This window comes from Nannospalax galili, unplaced genomic scaffold, assembly GCF_000622305.1.
Source record: "Nannospalax galili isolate Female #2095 unplaced genomic scaffold, S.galili_v1.0 scaffold381, whole genome shotgun sequence".
NCBI lineage: Eukaryota > Metazoa > Chordata > Mammalia > Rodentia > Spalacidae > Nannospalax > Nannospalax galili.
The window spans coordinates 2,237,009-2,257,353 of record NW_008347312.1 but is presented as its reverse complement, the minus strand read 5'-3'; the positions used below and the strand labels follow the sequence as shown (position 1 = coordinate 2,257,353).

Here is a 20,345-nt window from a genome sequence, read left to right as displayed (position 1 = left end):
ATTAGGTCATTTGGTTTCTCAATTCTTTGTTTTCTGAGTTCTTTATATATTCTGGATGTTAAACCTCTGACAGATGTGTCACTGGTGAAGATTTTCTCCCATTCTGTGGGTTTTCTATCATCAATATTTTAAAGTATTCACTGAGAATGCTTAATTTTATTTCATAAAATCTTAAGATATTTGTATATGTATTTAATTTAGGCAGAAAATAACTCAAAGAGGTTAAAATTTTGAGTATCACATCCAGACTCCCCAGGTTTGAATTTCAGTTTGCCAATTATCATTAGTGTTTCTCTTTGAAGAAAACAAACACTTTATAGGATCATTACAAAGATTGCATAAGTATAGAACACATAATAGCATGTTCTGGCATAAGGAAAATGCTGTATTAGGTTGGTTACTCACATATTCTTACTAGGAATAACAGCAATAGGTTAAAACTAAAAGCTTTGGGTCTGGAAAGATGCCTCAGTGGTTAAGACCTGAGTTTGGTTCCCAGTACCCCCTTTGGGTGGCTCACAACCACCTGTAACTCCAGCTTCAGAGGATCTGAAGCTCTCTTCTGGCTTCCATGGGCACCTGCACTCATGGTCACATAGTCATACACAGACACGAACATATATACATAAATAAAAATAAAATAAAATCCTTAAAAACTTATAAAATACCCAAACTCAAGAAGCTTCCAGAGTTTAATCTCTTCTCAATTTTGGGCTTCCAAGGCAGAGTTCTGCCCACTGCTTGGGCTATATTTGTGTTGTTCAGCACAGAAACCATTAGCCACAGTGGATATTTAAATTAAAAATTAATGTTAGCCAGGTATCCCAGAACTCGTGAGGCAGGGGCAGGTGGAGCTCTGTGAGTTCAAGGCTAGCCTGGTTTACATAGTGAGATCCCTGTCTCAAAAACTTAATCAATTAATTAATTAATATTAAGTAAATTAAAATTTCACTTTCTGAGATACACACTAGCTTCATTTAAAGTGTTTCACATCCACATGTGCCTAATGGCTACTATATAAGACAGAACAAATATAGAATAATTGGATCATCTGTTAGAGAATACCATGCTAAACAGACACCAAGCACATTTGTCCCATAAAGAAAAGCAAAACAGACAAGCAAACAAAACCACCACAAAACCCCACACTTTTATTTTTGGTGGGGAGTAGGGAACTAACTTTGACTCCACATAAAGCAGCATCATAATTTACTTTTTTGTGTTGTCTTGTCAGACACAGCCTCGTGTAGCCCTAGTTGACCCTAAACTACAGCTAAGGATGACCTCGAACTCGTTTTTCAAAAAATCATTTTTATTTTATGTGTATGAGTGTTTTGCCTGCATGTATAGAAGTACACTGATGCAAAGCCCACAGAAGGCCAGAAGATGGTGTTGGATCCCCTGGAACTGGAATTATGGACAGTTGTTAGCTGTCATGTGAGGCCTGAGAATTGAACTCGGGTCCTCTGGAAGAGCAGCCAGTTCTCTTAATCACTGAACCATCTCTCCAGCCCCTGAAATACTTTAAAAACGATTGTCAGTGTAGCACAATATCTGCCTGCCTCTGCCTCCCAAGCGCTGGGATTAAAGGCGTGCGCCACCATGTCTGGCCCTTTATTATTTTTATGTGTATGAGTGCACTGCCTGCATGTATGTAAGTACACCATGTTGTACTTACATGGAGGTCAGGAGAAGGCATCAAATTCCCCTGGAACTGAAGTTTTGGACTGTTATTAGCTGCCACGTGGGTGCTGGAAATTGAACCTGGGTCCTCTGCAAGAGCAGCCAGTGCTCTTAACTGATGGACCATCTCTCTAGCCTCCAACCTTGAACTCTTAATGGAACTGCTTCTACCTTCCAAGTACTGGGATTGCAGGTATGAAAACCTATATCCTAATCAGAGTCAAATGACATGGAGTGACAATCCATAGGGACATTAACATGGATAAATTTTCAGGAGTGAGGTCTTTTTGTTCTGGAACTAGCCCTCTAAAACTACACTAACTTTAACATAGAACATTATTTTTGTCTGTGGAAAAGACAGTCAGATATTTATAAACTTACCAGAAGCTATAAATCTTAATGGCCAAAAAAAATTAGCTGGCATTTCTCAAACATATCTTAAGTGTTTTACATATAATTCACTGATCTTGCAGAGTAAACCTTTGAAATAGGAGCCTTGTTATTATTAATTATTATTATTATTATGTCTTAATTTCACATTGGAAAACCTGAGGCTCAAACAGATTTGCTGAAGGTCTTCAAGCTAGTAAGTAGAAAATCTGGAATTCCAAAGATCTCCCTAACTCTATAGAGCGGGGCTTAATCATAACTACTATGCACCTTTAAAAGGCATGAACAGTAATACTGCAGCCAAAGTATAGATTTGCTCGCTATGGAGACCCCTCATTTTCACTGTGGATGATGAGACATGCTGAATTCCTAGATGCTGTCTCTTGAGGAATGGAGAACCAGAAACAGATTAGATTGGTTGAATCCAAATCTAGGATGGAAAATTAATTCCACTTTTTATATATGGCCTAAGAGGGTAGGTCCAATAAAAGAACAATACTGGACACCTGGGGAAAAACAGCCTCTTCTTCTCCAGGTAATCATTCAGCCCCCTCTGGATGGCCTCCAACAGACGATTGGCTTCCTGAAGCTTCTCGGTCATCTGTGGCTGGTCTGCTGCCACCAGAACCCTGGTATCTTTCACCTAGCATCCACCAAAAAAAATGTGAGAATCATTATGTGATACTCAAGTTATAAAGTTGGTCCTGGTTATGAATGTATGGCCAACCCATCACCTAGTGATGTCCCCTGCCTAAGTAGCTGCTCCCTAATGTCCTCCTAGTCCCAGAGGCATGAAGGTTCATTGAGCAGGACTGCAATCCTCCAATCATGGCTGACTGGGGAGAGGCTGGGTATTGCAAACCAACTGCATCAATTATATCTGAACATCTGGGGGTTTTAGAAACCAGACCACGACATTCTATTCTGATCTGGGTTGGACCCTTGATCAAGGGGCTTTGGGGCCATGTGAGAACCATCTCCTGCCATGCTACTCAACGGCAGAACCGGACAGTCTGCAGTGAGAGACCGGAGTGGGCATGGAAAGAGCAGAGGCCAGAGGCACCAAAAGAGCATTTGTGAGATCCTGAGAATTTTCTGGGTTCTCTGTCTATCTTTTGGGAGGCCTGGCTGCATCTCTGTCCTTGGATTTCAGGAGTCACCCTGTTTTTGTTTGACTTACACTGACACTGAGAGGGCTTCTAATAACTTGCCACCAAAGAAAGCATAAAACTGGCTCCACCGGCTGGGTAGTATCAATCCCCATTTACCTCACTCCTAGAATCCAGACCATAAGCAAGTAAGCAGACAAGTTTTTTAGGTTAATTCTCTGGTAGTGTGCCACAATTTGAACACATGAGCTTAAAAAGGAACAAGATCCATCTTCTTAAGAGCTGTACCTCAATGGCTTATACATGCAGTGAAACTCTTCCTCCAAGGCTTGGTTCTGATGTCACCCGCTTTGGAGGTCTCCCTGTCATTCTCGGGCAACTAAATCACTTTCCTGGATGCTACACACTGTTGGTATCTGTTATAGCTCATATTTACTTCAGCCTGTGTTCCTCATAACACAGTGAATTATATGAAGGCAGAAATCATTTTCTTATCCTCCTCAAGTATTTTCTGATTTCCAAAATAATATCCGAGTCATCACAGGTATAAAAAATGCAAAATAATAACGTAACAATGGGCGCCATTGTTCGCAATCTAAATGGATTCTCAATCTATAAAAATGCTATTACATCCTCCTATAACAAATAAAGTTTTCTATCTCATTAGACATAATAGCAAAACAATGCAAACTGCTAATGGTTACTCTAGGAGGTAAGATTTCAAAAGATATCTCCTCTATCTCATATTTTCCATATTTGAAGTTTTAGGAAATTATAACAAAGGTATAAAATGTCAAATTTGCAAAACAAAAATTACTTTAGGGACTGGAAAGCTGGCTCAGAGATTAAGAGTATGGCTGCTCTCGCAGAGTGCCTCACTTTTTGTTCCCAGCACCCAGATGGTGCCTAACAACTGTCCGTAACTCCAGTTCCAGGGAATCCGATGCCTTCTTCTGACTTCTGTGGGCATTGCATGACACGGGTGCACTTCCATACATGCAGGCAAAACACTCATACACATAAAATAAAATTTTTTTAAAATTAAATATTTTTAAAAATTCACTTTCCAGGCACATGAGCCCAGTGTACCATGATAACATCTTCTGCTGGTGAGATGTGCTGGAGATAAAACTTACCGCCTGAGACATGAGTGATTTCCGATAACCATCGACAGTGGAAAATTTTTTGCCCTCTTCTGGCATCTGGGCTATGATGTCCTCTGAGCTGAAAATCGGTTCCAGGTATAGCCAAGTGGCTTGGCATTTCAACCAGGCATCCAAATTTTCCTGTACCCGAACTAGCTTTTCTTCCCATTTCTGTGAATTTAGCATTCCACATCTGAATCATTAACCTGCCACTCTGCACCACAGACCCAAAGAATGAGCAAGTAGATGAATGGATTCATCGACTAAATGAATCCATTCAATCACTGGTTTAACCAATACTTATTGAGCATCATGTATGTTCTGGCCACTGTTCCAACGAATGTGAATACAGCAATGAATTAAACAAAGAGTACCTTGTAGAGCTTACATTTTTGTGAGCTAACAATAATAAAGCTTATTCTTCGGTAAGTGATGGGCGGAGTGCCTAATACATGCAAAAAGGAATTGAATTCAATCACCCTATGAGGACTGGGGAGATGGTTCATTTGGCAAAGGGTTCGCTTGCCTTACAAGCATGAGGACCTGGGTTTGATCCCCAGAACCCAAGCTAAAAAAGAAAAGAAAAAAGTGAGGTGTGATGGCATGCTTGCAATCTCAGTGCTGCGCATGGGCATGTGAGGGGTTGAAACAGGAAGATCCCTGGGACTCACTGGTCAGCCACCCCAGCCTCTTTGGCAAATTTAAGCCAGAGAGAGATTTTGCCTCAAAACGGAAAGACAGATGGTACCTGAGGAACAACACCCAACATTGTCCTCTAGTGTTCATATTCACACACACACACACACACACACACACACACACACACGCACACACACACAAAATAAAATAAAATAAAATAAAATAAAATAAAATAAAATAAAATAAAAGGAGAGAGTACCAAACCTCGCTTTTACAGATGCAAAATCTAAGACACGATAGCTCACACTGCTTTCCCGAGGTCACACAACCAATAGTAAGGGGCAGAGCGAGAACACAAACTCAGGCAGCCTGAACCCAGGTGACTTATGCCATTTCTTTTTTGTTTTCCTTGTGATATTGGAGATTGGACCCAGAGCCTCACTTATACCATGCTGCTGAGATACACTTCCCATCCTGATCCATGCTACTTTGACAGACGGTGAGCAAAGGAGCCAAGCCCTTACCCTCACATAGTTCATATTCTAAATGACTAAAAAATGTATTCAAGTGTGTTTTCATTTGGTATATTTCCTAATCTTAACTACGGAAGACAACGTGAAACAAATGTGTGGTCCACTTTCTTTGCAGAAATCAAAGTGTTGGAAGACTGCCCCAGTGGCTCCGCAGGCTTTCTTAGATCACTATTCCTCGGTCTTGGGTTCTTCATTCTTCCTTCCTTTTTCTCCTTCATGGAAAAGGAAGTTTACTTTTCATTCTGCCTGAAAGCCCTGCCCCTCCTCTGAGAAACTGAGATTGAATGAGATATCACAAGGCATGCAGCACAATTTCCTCTTACCCGGCATTCTGCTTCTATGGGCTTGATGAATGCAGAGCCACACATGGTCTGGGTCTTAATCACATGATCATCAAGTAGCAGTTGAATGTCATCACTTGCACACAAGATAATAGTATCCTGCAAATAAAAATATTCACCCCATCAGGGTCATGAGACCCACCTGCTGTCCCCACCCCATTTATGCCCCACAATTTAGAGCCCCACCCCAGGCATCTATGTGGCACAGGAGATTTTTTTCCTAGAAAATATTTATTTGTTGATTTTGAGACAGTCTCACTATGAAGCCCAAGTGGGAATCAAACTTTTGATCTTCTTGTCTCAGCTGCCAAAGTACAGGTGTACTTATGGCTCAATTTTGTTCTTAAATATATTATTAGGCAGGCATGGTGGTATATGCCTGTTATCCCATCACTCCGGAGGCTGAGATAGATGGATCGCCATGAGCTTGAGGTGAGCTTGGGATACTTAGTGAGAGCCTGTTTCAGTAAAACAAAATGAAATAAAAATAAAACAAAAGAAATGTACTGTTGACCTTCTTTGCAAAAATCAGTCTAATCCTAGACTTGTACCCAGAGTCTGTGAGGGAGGAAGACTTAGTCTCCTTATGTAAGTTTCTGCTTCTCTGGACTCTTGCTTTCCCAGATTCTTCAGGGAATACCAGCTGCTAATCTAACTGGTAAGGTCTAGACCCGAGTACTGCAGCCAATTTGTAGGAATTATTTTTTAATTTCAACTTATGAGTTCTTCTGAAATGTCTGCTAATGGATAGACATAGTAAGTTACTTACACTTAATTCTTTTTATAAACAAAGCTTTTGGTCTGTTTACTTGTTTTGTTTTATAGAGTTGGTCCCATGATGAGAGTACATAGACATGTAACCACCCACCAACCAAGGCAAGTTTGGAAACTTCTATCTTATACATCTGATGAGTTCTATTTTACTATCACGTAAGGTTACTATGGATGGTACTTTTCCTCTTGAGCCATTGTGGCAAATAAGGTGATAAGAGTCTATCCCCTATAGCACAACTGGTCTTTCTTGCTTTGATTTCATTTCTTTCAAACCCACAGACACAGATGTGGATATAATGTAGATATAGATGATGTGAATGCAAACGTGGGTAATTTTGGCCTGGTCTACATTTTTTCATCTATCTTTTCTCAGTGTCTGCACACTGGGAAGAATGTGGAATGTCTCTTGTCATTTTGTTGTTGATCCTTGTCTACAGCTACATCAGTCAAACACTCTGAAGATAGATCAGGAATAATGGGCCTGCTCCTTAGCTGAACTTACTGCAGCCCAGTTGTTCCTATCAGAACATGCAGCTTCAAGCGTATGGAACCCATGGGATTTAGCCTTGCCGGGAGAGACTAGGAAAGAAACTTTTCCTCCCTCCCACTGGGTCATGGATAGTTCTTATCCAAGGGTAAATGAAGACATGGTGAGAATCAAAACTGAAGGACCCTGAGACCCTCTTCATTCACCCGCTACCCCCAATCCCTCCAGACCCCCACTAATTGCTCTTTTAGCTTCTATAAAATGCTTGGCTGCTGCTTTAGACATGCCTAGACACGCCCTGGCATGTCCTGACCCCTGCCTGCTACTCCCCCCCCTTCCAGGAAACTATAGATTAAGCAAGCCCGGGCATGAAAACTGCCCTATAAGGTAAAAACGGAGACTCCTGGCCCCACAGATAACAGTCAGCACATTCCACAGCCCTGAGAATAGCACCTACCGATAAGAAACTGCCAGGGCTGCATCTTATACATCCAATCAGTTTAAAATTATGTTGGCGCGCACGGGCTCCTTGAACCAACCAAAATGTATCTTCGGTATCCCCACCTTCCTTTGTCTAAAACCTATAAGAGGCTCCACTGTCCCTTACTCTGGGCTCTCAGCACGGATCTGTTGAGTTGGTGAGGTCTGAGAGCCCGAGCTTAAGCCCGAATAAACCATAAACCTTTGCTTTTGCATTTTGGTGTGTTGGGTCCTCGGTGGTCTTTTTGGGGTCCAGTGGATGAGGTACAACAAAAACTAAAGGGGAAGAGAAGTCACAGGAGGTTGATAAGCAGCTCAGTGAGAAGGGAAGTGCCATAACTTCCAGGGTTTGGGTTTTCAAGCTACACTGAATATTAGGAAAAACTGGAGGTAAAGTGTTGGAGATGCAGCTAAGGTGGATAGCAGTTCCATACAACAAGCAAGGCCCTGGGTATAATTCCCAGCAATTCAGATGTGTGACAATTTCCTCTGCATTGAAATATTCCATCCAGGATGGAGGGAGAGGCTCATGAAACTCAGGAAGAAACTCTGGGAGAACAGAAACTTGGACTATTGTCAAGGACCCGTCTGTAGCAGTATAAAAAGTAATAAACAACTTCTGGGGGAGACTGACCAGCTGAGCTGCAGAGGAGAGATGTCTCCGACTGTGGAGCTGCCTGCAACCTGTGCAGAGAGCTCTGGGGTTGGGGTGGGCTTTTTGGTGAAGCAGCTGCTTTTGAGTAGTCCCACTCCTGTAAGTCCTTACCCACACTCCTGCTAGCAACCCCATAAAAACTCATTGGTTCACTAAGTGGGACAATGGTGCAATCGTTACTTCGGTTTGTTGTAGGTTCCCTTTCTGGGATAAATACGTGTGGTGGTGGTGGTGGTGGTGGCGGTGTGTGTGTGTGTGTGTGTGTGTGTGTGTGTTTGTGTATATGTGGGTGTGTGTATGTTTGTGTTTTGTGCCTCCCCAGGAAAAGTGTCACACAAAGATAAAAAATGTTCAAAAACCCGGAGGGCAGGTCTTAAAAGTACAGGTGCCAGGGACTCAGAGGGTGGAAGAACAGGAAAAAAAAAAAAAAAAAATCAATGGTGTTTTGTTTTTTTTCAAACATTCCAGATGGTTCTACTGTGTAGCTGGGGCTGGAAGTGCTGTTTTAAAGAGCCAATGGTGTTCAGTATGTGATCATCTACAGGTGGCCTCCACAGTTTACGAGTAGCAGCTGCCATCTCTATCTACCCTATACTGTATGACAGGAGCAAGCTAGACCCTAGAGTTACAGAAGCAGATGCACATTTGTTGTACAAGCTAGCTACATGAACCAGTGAAAACAAATCCACACCCTTACAATTCAAACTGGTGTATGTGTTTGGGAACTTGATAGCACTGGAGAATCCCAGCCTCATTCTAGACTCCTCAGATCAGTTTAAAGAGATCTCTAGGGAATTCCTGTACATATTAGCATTTGAGAAGTAGGATGTGTTGTCTATCCCAGGTATGCTTCTGGGGGCCTCCAGGGAGGCTTGAAGGCTTATGGAAGCCTGTGCTCTTCCTGACAGATGCTAATTCAGGAGACTTCCTCAGTTCCTTTGCACCCAGGAAGCTTCCTGTACCGAGTCAAAACACCTTTTGATTTGAGAATGCATCTCTTCAGTGGTATCTGAGAGGAAGGATGATTGATTGGTACAGGAAGGCAGCCTGGAAGAAGTAATCCAGATGCAAAGGGTAATTCTTCCATGAAGTCTGTCGCAATTCTGAATGAATCAGGGCTATAACCTACTTCAGGACAAATGGGGCTGCTTTCAGGGAGTTCCCAGTGGACTGAAACTCACAGTGTCTCTGTATTTAATGAAGTTGAAATTCATGTTGACCCAGTCTAACTTCATCTTCTCCAAGTTTTTCTCCAGGGAATATTCCTTAGTGGCAGCTGCACTAATGGGCTCCAACCTAAGGAGAGAATACATCAACAGCAACAGCAATGTGAGGACATAAAGAAAACACATCCGAGGAGGAATTTCAGCTGAGTCTTAAGAGAGTTTCCAAAGAAACCTTTCATTTCCCTAAAATGTTCAGGCTAGAATTTATCATCTACTTCCAATGTGTGCTAAGGTTTCTCATTCTGAGCACTAGTGACTTTGGGGGCCATGCTCTGAGTTGAATACTTTTTCCCAAAATTCACATTAAAGTTAAAATCCCCAAGTCCCTGAAAATGTGACTGTGTCTGAAGTCTTTAATGAGGTAATTACGTTAAAATGAGGTCATGAGGGATGACCCTAATCCAGCAGGACTGGTCTTTTTAAGAGATTAGGATGGTCACATACAGATGGAAGGCCATGTGGAAGACATAGAGAGAAAATGGTCACATGCCAATGAAAGTCTCATAGAACAGCCCTATCAACCTTGGTCTTGAACTTCAAGCCTCCAAAATTATGGGAAAGTAAATTTCTGTTCCTTAAGGCACTCAGTCTGTGGCACTTTGTAATAGTGTCTCTGACACATCAGCATAGGCTGGTGCTGAGGTTCAGCAAACAGCACCCCAAAGCATGGTGCTTTACCATGCTAGGACACTGAAGCAAAGGAGATCAGAAGATACCAGAAGAAGCCTCAGAAATGAAGACTCTGAATCCCTCCTGCCCTCCTCTTCCTTTCCCCCAAATAAGTCATAGAACCCCAAATTCTTCTTCCTCAAGGTTCCTTTCTCCATGTTCCTGTATAGGAGGTGGCCATAAAGAAATCCTCTGACCTGTCCGATGGCAGGTCATCATACCCTCCTTCCAGAAGATTCCTGTCCTATATCCAGGAGGAAGGCATTCATATTGCCCAGAGAAGGCAGGAAGAATCTGAGCAGAGGAGCCTTACTGGCTTCTCTTTAGTCTGCTTCAGTTAGCTCAAGATCCTTTTGTCCAGTCACATTTCCATATAGCTGTTATTTCTTCATGAGATCTGAGAACAAAACTAGGTTTTCTTTGGGGATTTGGGTCTTTATTTTGAAAGGTTCCCGTGTCATGTAACTTTCATTAAATACACTTGTTATACTTCCTTTTATTAGCCTATTTTGTTGGCTTATGGGGGTACCAGATGTGAGCCTTCTGATCGGTGAGAAGGGATCACATTCTTTCTTCCCCCATGCTGGGTAATTCTTTGTCATGGGAGGTTGTTCCATGCCAATAGTAAGACTTCTCAACTTCATCCCCACTGTCCATTAGAAATGTAATGTGAGCCACAAATGCAATTTTAAAATTTCCAGTAGCCACGTTAGAAGAAAAGTAAGAAACTGGTGAAATTACAACAATAATTTTATTTAACTATCTAAAATATTATCAGTTCAGATAATGAATACTGTCAGTTATTTGCATTTTCTCTTTTCTTGATAAGTCTTTGAAATCTAGCCTGTATTTGCAACTTCCAGTACATTAGATACAGACTAGCTACACGCCAAGAGCACAATAGAGGCATTTGGTTAGAGACTCCTGCTTCGGACAGCACTAGCCAGGAGGTAAAGCCCAAATTGCTGGATTTACCCCTATAATTTGACCAGCAGGTTGTGTGGGGCCTGAGAACACACATTATTAGCTAGATCTCACGTGATGGACATGTAGCAGCTCTGGGTGCCACACTTTGAGGACCCACAAGCATCTCACAAGAGCTAATCCAAGTTGTCTGACAGACTGTAGCCACAGTAATGTAAAATCCCACTATCTATTGCCTTGAAAGTGTGGAAAGCAAACAAGGTTCTGAATGTCTTTGATTCTAAAAAGAACAATTCAGGACCTGAGAGCTCAGTCAGTAAAGTGCCTCCCACACAAACATGAAGAGACCTGGGTTAGATCCCCAGTACCCAGGTAAAAAGCTTGTGATAAGTGATAATACGCTCTTGTAATCCTGGCACTGGGGAAGCAGAGATAGAAAGATCCCTGGGGCTCACTGATCAGTCAGCTAGCCTAACTGGCAAACCCCAGGTCCCAGTGAGAGACTGGTCTGAAAAAATGAGGTAGATGGCTCCTGAGAAACGATGCCCAAAGTTGACCTCTGGCCTCCACCCCCACCCCTCAAACAAAAGCACATAGCAAGAAATAAAAATAACTATTCAGATAGTACAAATTCTCACATACAAATTCCAGGGACACTTGGGAAAGGAGAGAAAACTGATCGTTTGTTGCAGTGTGCTCTATGGGCTTTTAGAGTTTGGAGGGCCACTCATAATTTGTTGTTTGTTTTAAGAAGAGGAAACTGAGGCTCAGAAAGGCAGAATGGTTTTGCTCCAAGTCACTAGCAGTTGAGATGAATCTCAGGTTCAAAGAATATTCATGTTTAGTTTCCCTTTGAAATAAAATCCGCAACAATTTCTAGTCCTAATTTATCATCAGTTCTATAGCAGGAAAAGAGATCTTCACTACACGTAAACTAAGTCAGCTGAAGTGGAGGTTATTAGTAGTCTTAATTCACCGTGAATTAGAAAGAGATCAATTCTCTATGTCACTGTGGGACCTTGCAGACCTTTGGACCAAAAACTTTATATAAAGGAGGGTTGGCCCTTACTTTTCAACAAATTTGCCAAATCCAAATTCCAGCATGTTCGCAAGGCAAGTTGTCTCTGTGGGCTTTATTTCATAGCCAATAATCTCACTGATCTGCAAAGGAAAGAGGAAAACAAGTGTTTATTCATTTATTTTTATTTTATGCATATGAGTGTTTTGCCTGCATGCATGTTAGTGCACTCGTGTCATGCAATGCTCTGGAAGAGGGCATTGGCTTGGATCCCCTGAAACTAGAGTTTCTGATGACTGTGAGCCACCATGTGGGTGCTGGGAACTGAACCTGGGTCCTCTGCAAGAGCTAACTGCTGAGCCATCTTTCTAGCTCTGAAAACAAGTGGATTTTTGTCTAATATAGCCCAGCAGAACTTCTATAATGACTATACTGATGGAAAATTCTTTATCTGGACTGCCTTGTGCTATGACCATGAGACTCAGGAGGATGTTGAGCATGAACAATGTGGTTGGTGTGATTGATGAACTGAATTTTCATGTTCAATTTATTTTAACTAGCGCAATTAAATATCCACATGGAACTAGTGGTTACTGAAGTAGATTTTGTAGGTCTGAGGATTCAGAAGGCAACCTAAAACCATACTGCATCTGGTTTCTCCAGAGGTAGTATCCCTAACGATTTGTGAACACCTCAGACTGGGACAGGGTCTGGATTGTACTTTAAGTGCCTATGTAAAACTTGGCCAGCAATCCAAGCTGTAATATTTGCTGAGTAAAGGGAGGAGGTTCTGTCAAACATTCTCTCCAGTGCTGTGAGCTGAGGCTACTGGGAAGTAGGAAGGAGTTCACTTCAAAATATTTCCTTAAACTGGCTTTGTAATCCCAACTACTTAGGAAGCTGAGGAAAGAGGATCACAACTTCTAGGCCTGCCTAGGCTACAATGTGAGTTCAAGGACAGCCTGGCCAACTTAGTGATATCGATACCCTGACTCAAAATTACAAACAAGTCAAAGAGTGTGATGGTAGAATGTTTACATAGGTCTAATCCCCAAGGCTGCAAAAAACAAAACAAAACACCCAGCAGAATAAAGCAGAGCCCTCCCTTCCTCTCCAGTGGCTCTCCTTGGTGGACATGCCCGGTTCCTCTGGAGTAAGTACCTCCCAGGCTCTTCAGTGCAAACATCCTAAAAAAGGTCCCAGTGAAACTCTGGTGATTTTGAAGATCTGGGTAGTACCAGGTCCTTTGTGTGGAGGACATGAGGATGGAAACAGAAATGAGGGTCTATGCAAAAACCTCAACTATTGCAAAAACCTCAACTATTGCTAATTTTCTATTAGGCCGCCATAGGATTAGAAAACACCAGAACAGGAAGGCACATGGGGGCCGTGCTGCATTCTGTCCTACCTGGTGTCCTCAGTACTTGATATTTAGTAACCACCAATGGGTGTTTATGAAGTAAAAGCCAGAATAAACCAGAAAACTCTGGGCTTTGGGACCCAATCTGGGTTCTGGGGACATCTTGAGGAAGGACCAGAATGGCAATAGAAATAATAAAGAGAGTAAAATTAAGAGCTTACTGTGAATAGGCATTGTTTCCAGAGCTTATTTTATTTTTATAACATCATGAGGAAGAGGCTAATGCATTATTATTCCTACTTTTCATAAAAGGAATCTGAGATAAGGAAATTAATTATCCTGTTTAAGACCATCCAGCTTGGATCCAATCCTGACTCCAAAGCTATCATTTTTCAAACTCTAATGTCTCTGTCAGGTCTTCTATGTACAACTGAATTTTATATTGAACAGCTCTGGAAAGTACAATCTGTGCTGTAACGGACAGAAATAGCATTTGGCTGAATGGTACACTGCACAGTCTGCACAAGAGCCCCTGGTAGATGTGACCTTTCATTTATTCTTTACAGTTTTTTTTTTTTTTTTTGGTCCATGCCTTTAATCCCAGCACTGGGGAGGTAGAGGCAGGCGGATCTCTGTGAGCTCAAGGCCAGCCTGGTCTACGTAGTGAGTTCCAGGCCAGCTGGGGCTACAGGGAGACCCTGTTTCAAAAAGACAAAAAAAAAAAAAAATGTATTTGTGTTTTCTATTCCTAGGTACATCTGTCCCCAGAAGACAACCTAGAATCTCTGTATCTAAGTAACTGTACAGGAAATCACAAAGCACAAGACATGCTATAAACTATAAATGAAGCCGGGCATGGTGGCGCACACCTTTAATTCTAGCATTCAGGAGGCAAAGACAGGCAGAGCTCTGTGAGATCAAGGCCAGCCTGATTTACATAGCAGGTTCGGGCCAGCTGTGGCTACAGGGAGACCCTGTCTCAAAAAGATCAAAAACAAAAAAACAACTAAAAAATCCCACTATAAATGAAGAACATGGCTAAAAGAATCACTCTCAATACACTCCCCACCCCCATCGTTTACAATGTTGTTGTTTTAAATGTGTGTGTGTGTTATGCCTGCATGTAGGTAAGTGCACCTGTGTCATGCAATGCCTGCAGAGGACAGAAGAGGCCATTGGATCCCCTGGAACTAAAGTTACAGACATTTGTTAGCTGCTATGTGGGTGCTGGGATTCAAACCCGGGTCTTCTGCAAGAACAACTAGTGTCCTTAACTGCTGAGCGATCTTTCCAGCCTTATTATTATTAATTATTATTATTATTTTGTTCTATTAGAAAGATTGCCGAGACAGTTGGTTCTCTAATTCTAAGAGACTGCTCTGTGTAGGCACTAGCCTCTTATGAGCACCTGAAATACAACTAGTCTACAATGAGATGGGCACAGCATCTCAACTTTTGCTTCCACAGTGAGTCTCTGCACTTTATTAGAAACTGAAGACAGCTCCTCCCTGAGGACGACTGAATCTCTCATGTATCAAGACCCCTGTCTTTCTGAGGAGATAAAAATGCTCCTAACTATGGTCTTGGGGGGTCCTCTTGAAAATGATGTGTGTGCTGTCAGATTGGTTCCTTCCAGGGATCATGTCCTATCTTGTGCATAGTTCTGAGAGGGGACTCTGTCTCTGTCAATCCAGCCACATCCCCACTCCACACAGAAATTCCCTGGCCAAGGACATTTCAAGGCTACCATTAGCTCCTGAGTATAACAATGGCTTTAGAAATACAGTGAGCTGCTTTCTTCTGCTTAGTGTTCACACCACATTTGTCATCCTCACACTTGGCTGCTTATAAAAATCCTACCAATTTTTAGAGGGAATGTTTCTTATTCTTATTTCTAGGCTTAAAGAGCTGAAAGAAGAGCACAATTTGCTTCTTGATTTGTCTGTCTGTTTGAGAGAAGGTCTCACTGTGTAGCCCAGCCTGGCTTGGAACTCACTGTATCCCAGTTTGGCCTCAAACACATAGTGGTACTCCTGACTCAGTCTCCTAAATGCTGGGAGCATGCCACCATGCCTAGTTTGCAAAACTACTTCTGAACCTAGGCTGTTTGACCACGAATAACCACACCAAAGGCAACCTGCACAGGAATCATCTGGAATCATTTGCAAAGTCCCAGGAAAAGTTGGGGCATTCTTCTTAGTGTATGCTAGCAGTAGGAACAAATCAAAGATTTTCCATTGTGATTGAATCACCTCATCACCCTTTAGGAACTCCAGCTGCAAAGCTGTTTACTTAGGAAGACCAACAAGGAGACTGTTTGTAGCCACTGGCCAGGACATTCACCTACCAGCAGAGGGGTCCCCCAGAAAGATGACAACCTGTTCATGAGATAGGATGTCTACCTGTTCCCTTCCTACAGAAGACTATCAAGCCAATTATAACTTCCTTGGCCTCAAGTAAATTCTCCCTTTAGCTGGAGAAGGCCTTCTGCCTTTCCAAGGGCCCCCAGAAGCAGGCTCTCAGGACCAGGCAGGGGCTGGACCACATGGGCGGGCCATGTTCTCACCTGTTGCCAGTGCCGGTCCTTCATCCCCCGGTTGCAGGAAATGTTGAGGACAGGTATGTGCTGCTTGAACTTCTCAATCCTCAACTTGATGTTCTCTGCTAAACGCCTAGGTCCAGGCACCTCAGCCAAGGTCTTGGTCAACTTGTACGTCGTCCTCCACATATTCCCTATGTGCTCTGCAATTTCCTCAGCATTCAGTAAAAAGAGGGGGCCTGGAATAAAAAAAAAAGGGTCAGACTATGACGTAGATGTTTGTTGTGTGTATTTCTATTTCCCTGGATTTGAGATCAGCAGCAGTTGTACTGGAATAAGCTAGGGCTCTGGGGTTAGACCTGGATTTGAAACCTCTGCTTAGCCAATAAAGCCCTATCTAAGCCTCAATACTGTCACCTGTGATACATGGTAACAATATACACTCTGAAGAGTGATGGAGGAAAGAAAGTGAGACGGTATAAATAAAGTGGCATATAATGGACGTACACTTAGGGCCTCAGCTGTTCCAATTATGTATTTGTGTATTTATATTTTATGTGTATCAGTGTTTTGTTTGCATGTAAGTGCACTCATGCATGCAATGCCTGAGGAGCCCAGTAGAGGGCAACAGATCCCCTAGAACTGATGTTAGCTGCCATGTGGGTGCTGGGAACTGAACCTGGGTCCTCTGCAAGAGCAGCCAGTGCTCTTAACCACTGACTATCTCTTCAGTCCCTCTAGCTCATTTTAAATGCTGTCTTAGTAGCATTAGAAGGAGTTAGATAAATTTTATGAAATAACTACTAGAGAATGGGAGACTTTATAGTTCTGAGAACTTCAATATGTTTCAAATTATTTAAAAAGGGGGGTTCCTCACTGCATAAAGTGCTTGCTGCATAAAGTATGAGGACCCAAGTTCGGATCCTCAGTAGCCATGTAAAAAAGCTGGGTGTGATGGTGTGTGCCTGTAACCTCAGACTAGGGCTGTGGAGGGGGGCAGCTAGCTTGTGGGGGCTCTTTGACTGGCTACTCTAGTCAAGATCAGGAGCTCCAGGCTCAGTGAGAGGCCCTGTATCAAGAAAAAGAAAAAAAAAGATGGAAAGCAATCAGGAAAGATACCCAAAATACATTTCCGGCCTACACACATACATACACACACACACACACACACACACACACACACACACACACACACACACACATGCATTCACACACATGCATGCACTCACACATGCACATATATATGAACATGCACACAATTTTTAAAAAATTTTTTACTTGTTATTTTTATTTTATTTTATGTGTCTTAAGTGTATTGCCTGCATGTAAGTGCAGCCATGTCATACGATGCCCATGGACGTCAGAGAGGGCATTGGATCCCATAGAACTGGAGTTATAGAAGGTTGTTAGCTGCCCTGTGGATTCTGGGAGCTGAACCTGGATCCTCTGCAAGAGCAGCCAGTACTCTTAACCACTGAGCCATCTCTCCAGCCCCCATAATTTTTTTTAAGAATAACACTCAAAAACACTTTTTGGGGTGGCCTAGATCAAATGCAACTTCACTCATTTAACATGTCTCACAGCAAGTCAACATTTTTGTTGAGTCATCAAATTAAATCTTAAAAGAAAAAGTAGGTGTCCAACTAGAATAATTAGAATAAAAATATATCTGAGAGTAAAAAATAGATCGGTTTATCTGGACCAACTGTATGGCCTTAAACATCTCAAAGGAAAGTATAACCAATTATTAAAGGGGTCAATATAATTTCTTAAGAGTCCATATGTATAGCTAAAGGCTACATAACAAGCAACAATGCCAGACAGGCGATACTTCTTTTGAGTTCTTGGCCAGGGTGGCCAAAAGGATTCCTAGATAGTAACCCAGCATAGAACTGGGAAAATGAACAGCAGACCCTAATCTTATCCAAAGGAATATTGACAACTGATTACCACTAGATGAGGAACAGTTGACCCTCCTAAAACAAAGACCTCTAGACAGGCTGACTAGATTCACCAGAAGGGCAAGTAGTGGGGATTGGCTGGGGGTGCCGACAATACAGCAGACAGTAGCAGTGATATCAGAGTATAAGGACTCTAATGGGGGGAGGGAGGCTATGGGAGGGTACTATCTGGGAAATGGGTGTGAAAATAAATAAATTTAAAAAAATGTATCTATGGGACAAGGAGTGCCCTCTGCTTGGCAGGATTTGGCTGAATTAGAGGTAACTTTACCAGCAGGGTGAACAAATTAGGTAAGATACAAATTCATGCTTTTTCCCAACAGCTATAAGAGGGGCAACCAGAAGTGACCCTCACCACTTAATGAAGTGAATCTGGCTAAGGGGAGCCAGTCTGGCACACAGGCAGGGCTTCCCACTCAGAACACTTTCCTTGAGTGTTTATAACATAGGAATTTCACTTTTCAGCACACCTGCCTCTACCTTCTGAGTGCTAGATTAAAGGTGTGTATCATCACACTCAGCTCTAAGAATCCTTTTTTTTTTTTTTAAAAAAAGATTTTTAAAAGATGAAAATAAAACACTGTTTTAAATAACCAATCACCTAACACAGTTTTCAGAATCGTTCTTCTCCAGGTTTGTTAAGGGGGTGAGAAATGGGCACTCTCAAAAATTGGTAGAAGAATGAATTAAACTGTAACGTTTCTAGAACATAACCAAAGTTAGCTTTGAGATCTGAAGTGGCATTTGGTCTAGGCCACTCCAAAAAGTGTTTTTGAATGTTATTCTTAAAAAAAAAATTATGGGGATGGGTGTGGCAGCTGTGACCACCAGAGAGTGCTGGGTTCTGGCCTCCCTTTGGCATAGGGGCTGAGAACACAGGGGACTGCCTGAGAGAGTCAGGATCCTGCCTCCATGTGGTGATAAGAGTTATGCAATTTGGAAGTCTTTTAGATAGATTCACTGAAGGGGTACCCCAATTGCTTCACCCTGCATCTCTGTTCAGCATAGAAGAAGCCAGAGCAGTCCACATCCCGATTCCCTATCCACAAGCTGGGTAACCTCTTCAGAGGATGGTGTGATAAGAATAGGTGGTAGGTGGGGCTGGAGAGATGGCTCAGCAGTTAAGAACACTGGTTGTTCTTACAGAAGACCTGAGTTCGAATTCCAGCACCCACATGGCAGCTAACAACTGTCCATAACTGTTGGGGGACCCTGCTGCTAAGGTTGCAGTTCACCATGTCCAGATAGCTCTAAGGAGCTTGTAATATCTTCTTGATTTATTGTTCCTTTGATCAGAATGAAGTGGCCTGTTGGGGAACCCTGCTGTAAAGGGTGGCTCCTTTCTCAGCAGGGGCTTCCTGCCTGACTTAACTGGAAAGTGCCTCCAAGCAAGGATGCCTGAACGCCTCTAGGCACGGATGCCTGGCCTTATTTGGAACATGACCTTTGGCATAGTTACCTGCAGTAAAGCTGCCCCCAGATTTTTTCTATATGATAATTAGGCATTGCCCTATAGCCAGATGTTAGGATCCCTCTACCACATGTAAATAAAGCATACTATGAGCACCTATCAGCTGAAGCTTTGGCTGCTGCCTCCACCCTATATTTTTCCCCACGGATGCCTGGCCTTATTTGGAACATGACCTTTGGCATAGTTACCTGCAGTAAAGCTGCCCCCAGATTTTTTCTATATGATAATTAGGCATTGCCCTATAGCCAGATGTTAGGATCCCTCTACCACATGTAAATAAAGCATACTATGAGCACCTATCAGCTGAAGCTTTGGCTGCTGCCTCCACCCTATATTTTTCCCTGACCCCCACTGAATAAACGAGCTGTATCACTGAAGCAGTCTCCTGGAAAGCTTTTTCTGTTATACTCATGGGCTGTCCTGACCCCATTTGTCACTTCTGCTCCCTTTGTTCTCATGGATCGGTGGCCAATGGCCCACGAGGGGAGGGAGAGACCCACACATAACTCCAGTCCCAGGGGATCCAATGGCCTCTTCTGACCTCTGCGGGCATTGCATGACACAATGCACTTACCTACATGCAGGCAATACATGCATACACATAAAATAAAATAAAAAATTTAAAAAAAGGAATAGGAGGTAGGAATTGGCTAGGCAGTTAGGGTTAAAAAGACCCCAAAGAAAACTAGCCAGTTTCTTGGCTAAAATTCACAATGTCCTTGGACCTCTTAGCAACATACTCAGTTCTAAAGGCCAAAAATGTCAAAAAGATTTGGGAGCGTTTATCTAATCCTTAAAAGATTTTAGGGTTTCAGAGGTGGGGAATGTTAGAGTAGCCAAAAGCCCCATAAAAAAAAATAAAAGAAGAAGAAAGAGTACATGAAGTTATCAGAAAAAAGTGATGGGGAGATATGGGAGGAGTTGGAAGGGAGGGAGTGGGC

The 20,345-nt window shown here is 42.5% G+C and overlaps 1 protein-coding gene across 1 annotated transcript in view; it reads right to left on the bottom strand.

The window, feature by feature from the left end:
• Dnah3 (dynein axonemal heavy chain 3) overlaps positions 1 to 20,345 on the bottom strand; it is a 232,141-nt gene that overhangs the window by 149,972 nt on the left and 61,824 nt on the right. The window contains exons 19-24 of the mRNA XM_029568678.1: positions 16,000 to 16,211; positions 12,125 to 12,216; positions 9,418 to 9,532; positions 5,823 to 5,939; positions 4,319 to 4,498; positions 2,580 to 2,716 (exon numbers count right to left, since the gene is read on the bottom strand). Coding sequence (XP_029424538.1) covers positions 2,580 to 2,716; positions 4,319 to 4,498; positions 5,823 to 5,939; positions 9,418 to 9,532; positions 12,125 to 12,216; positions 16,000 to 16,211 — 853 coding nt within the window. The remainder of the gene's footprint in view (positions 1 to 2,579; positions 2,717 to 4,318; positions 4,499 to 5,822; positions 5,940 to 9,417; positions 9,533 to 12,124; positions 12,217 to 15,999; positions 16,212 to 20,345) is intronic.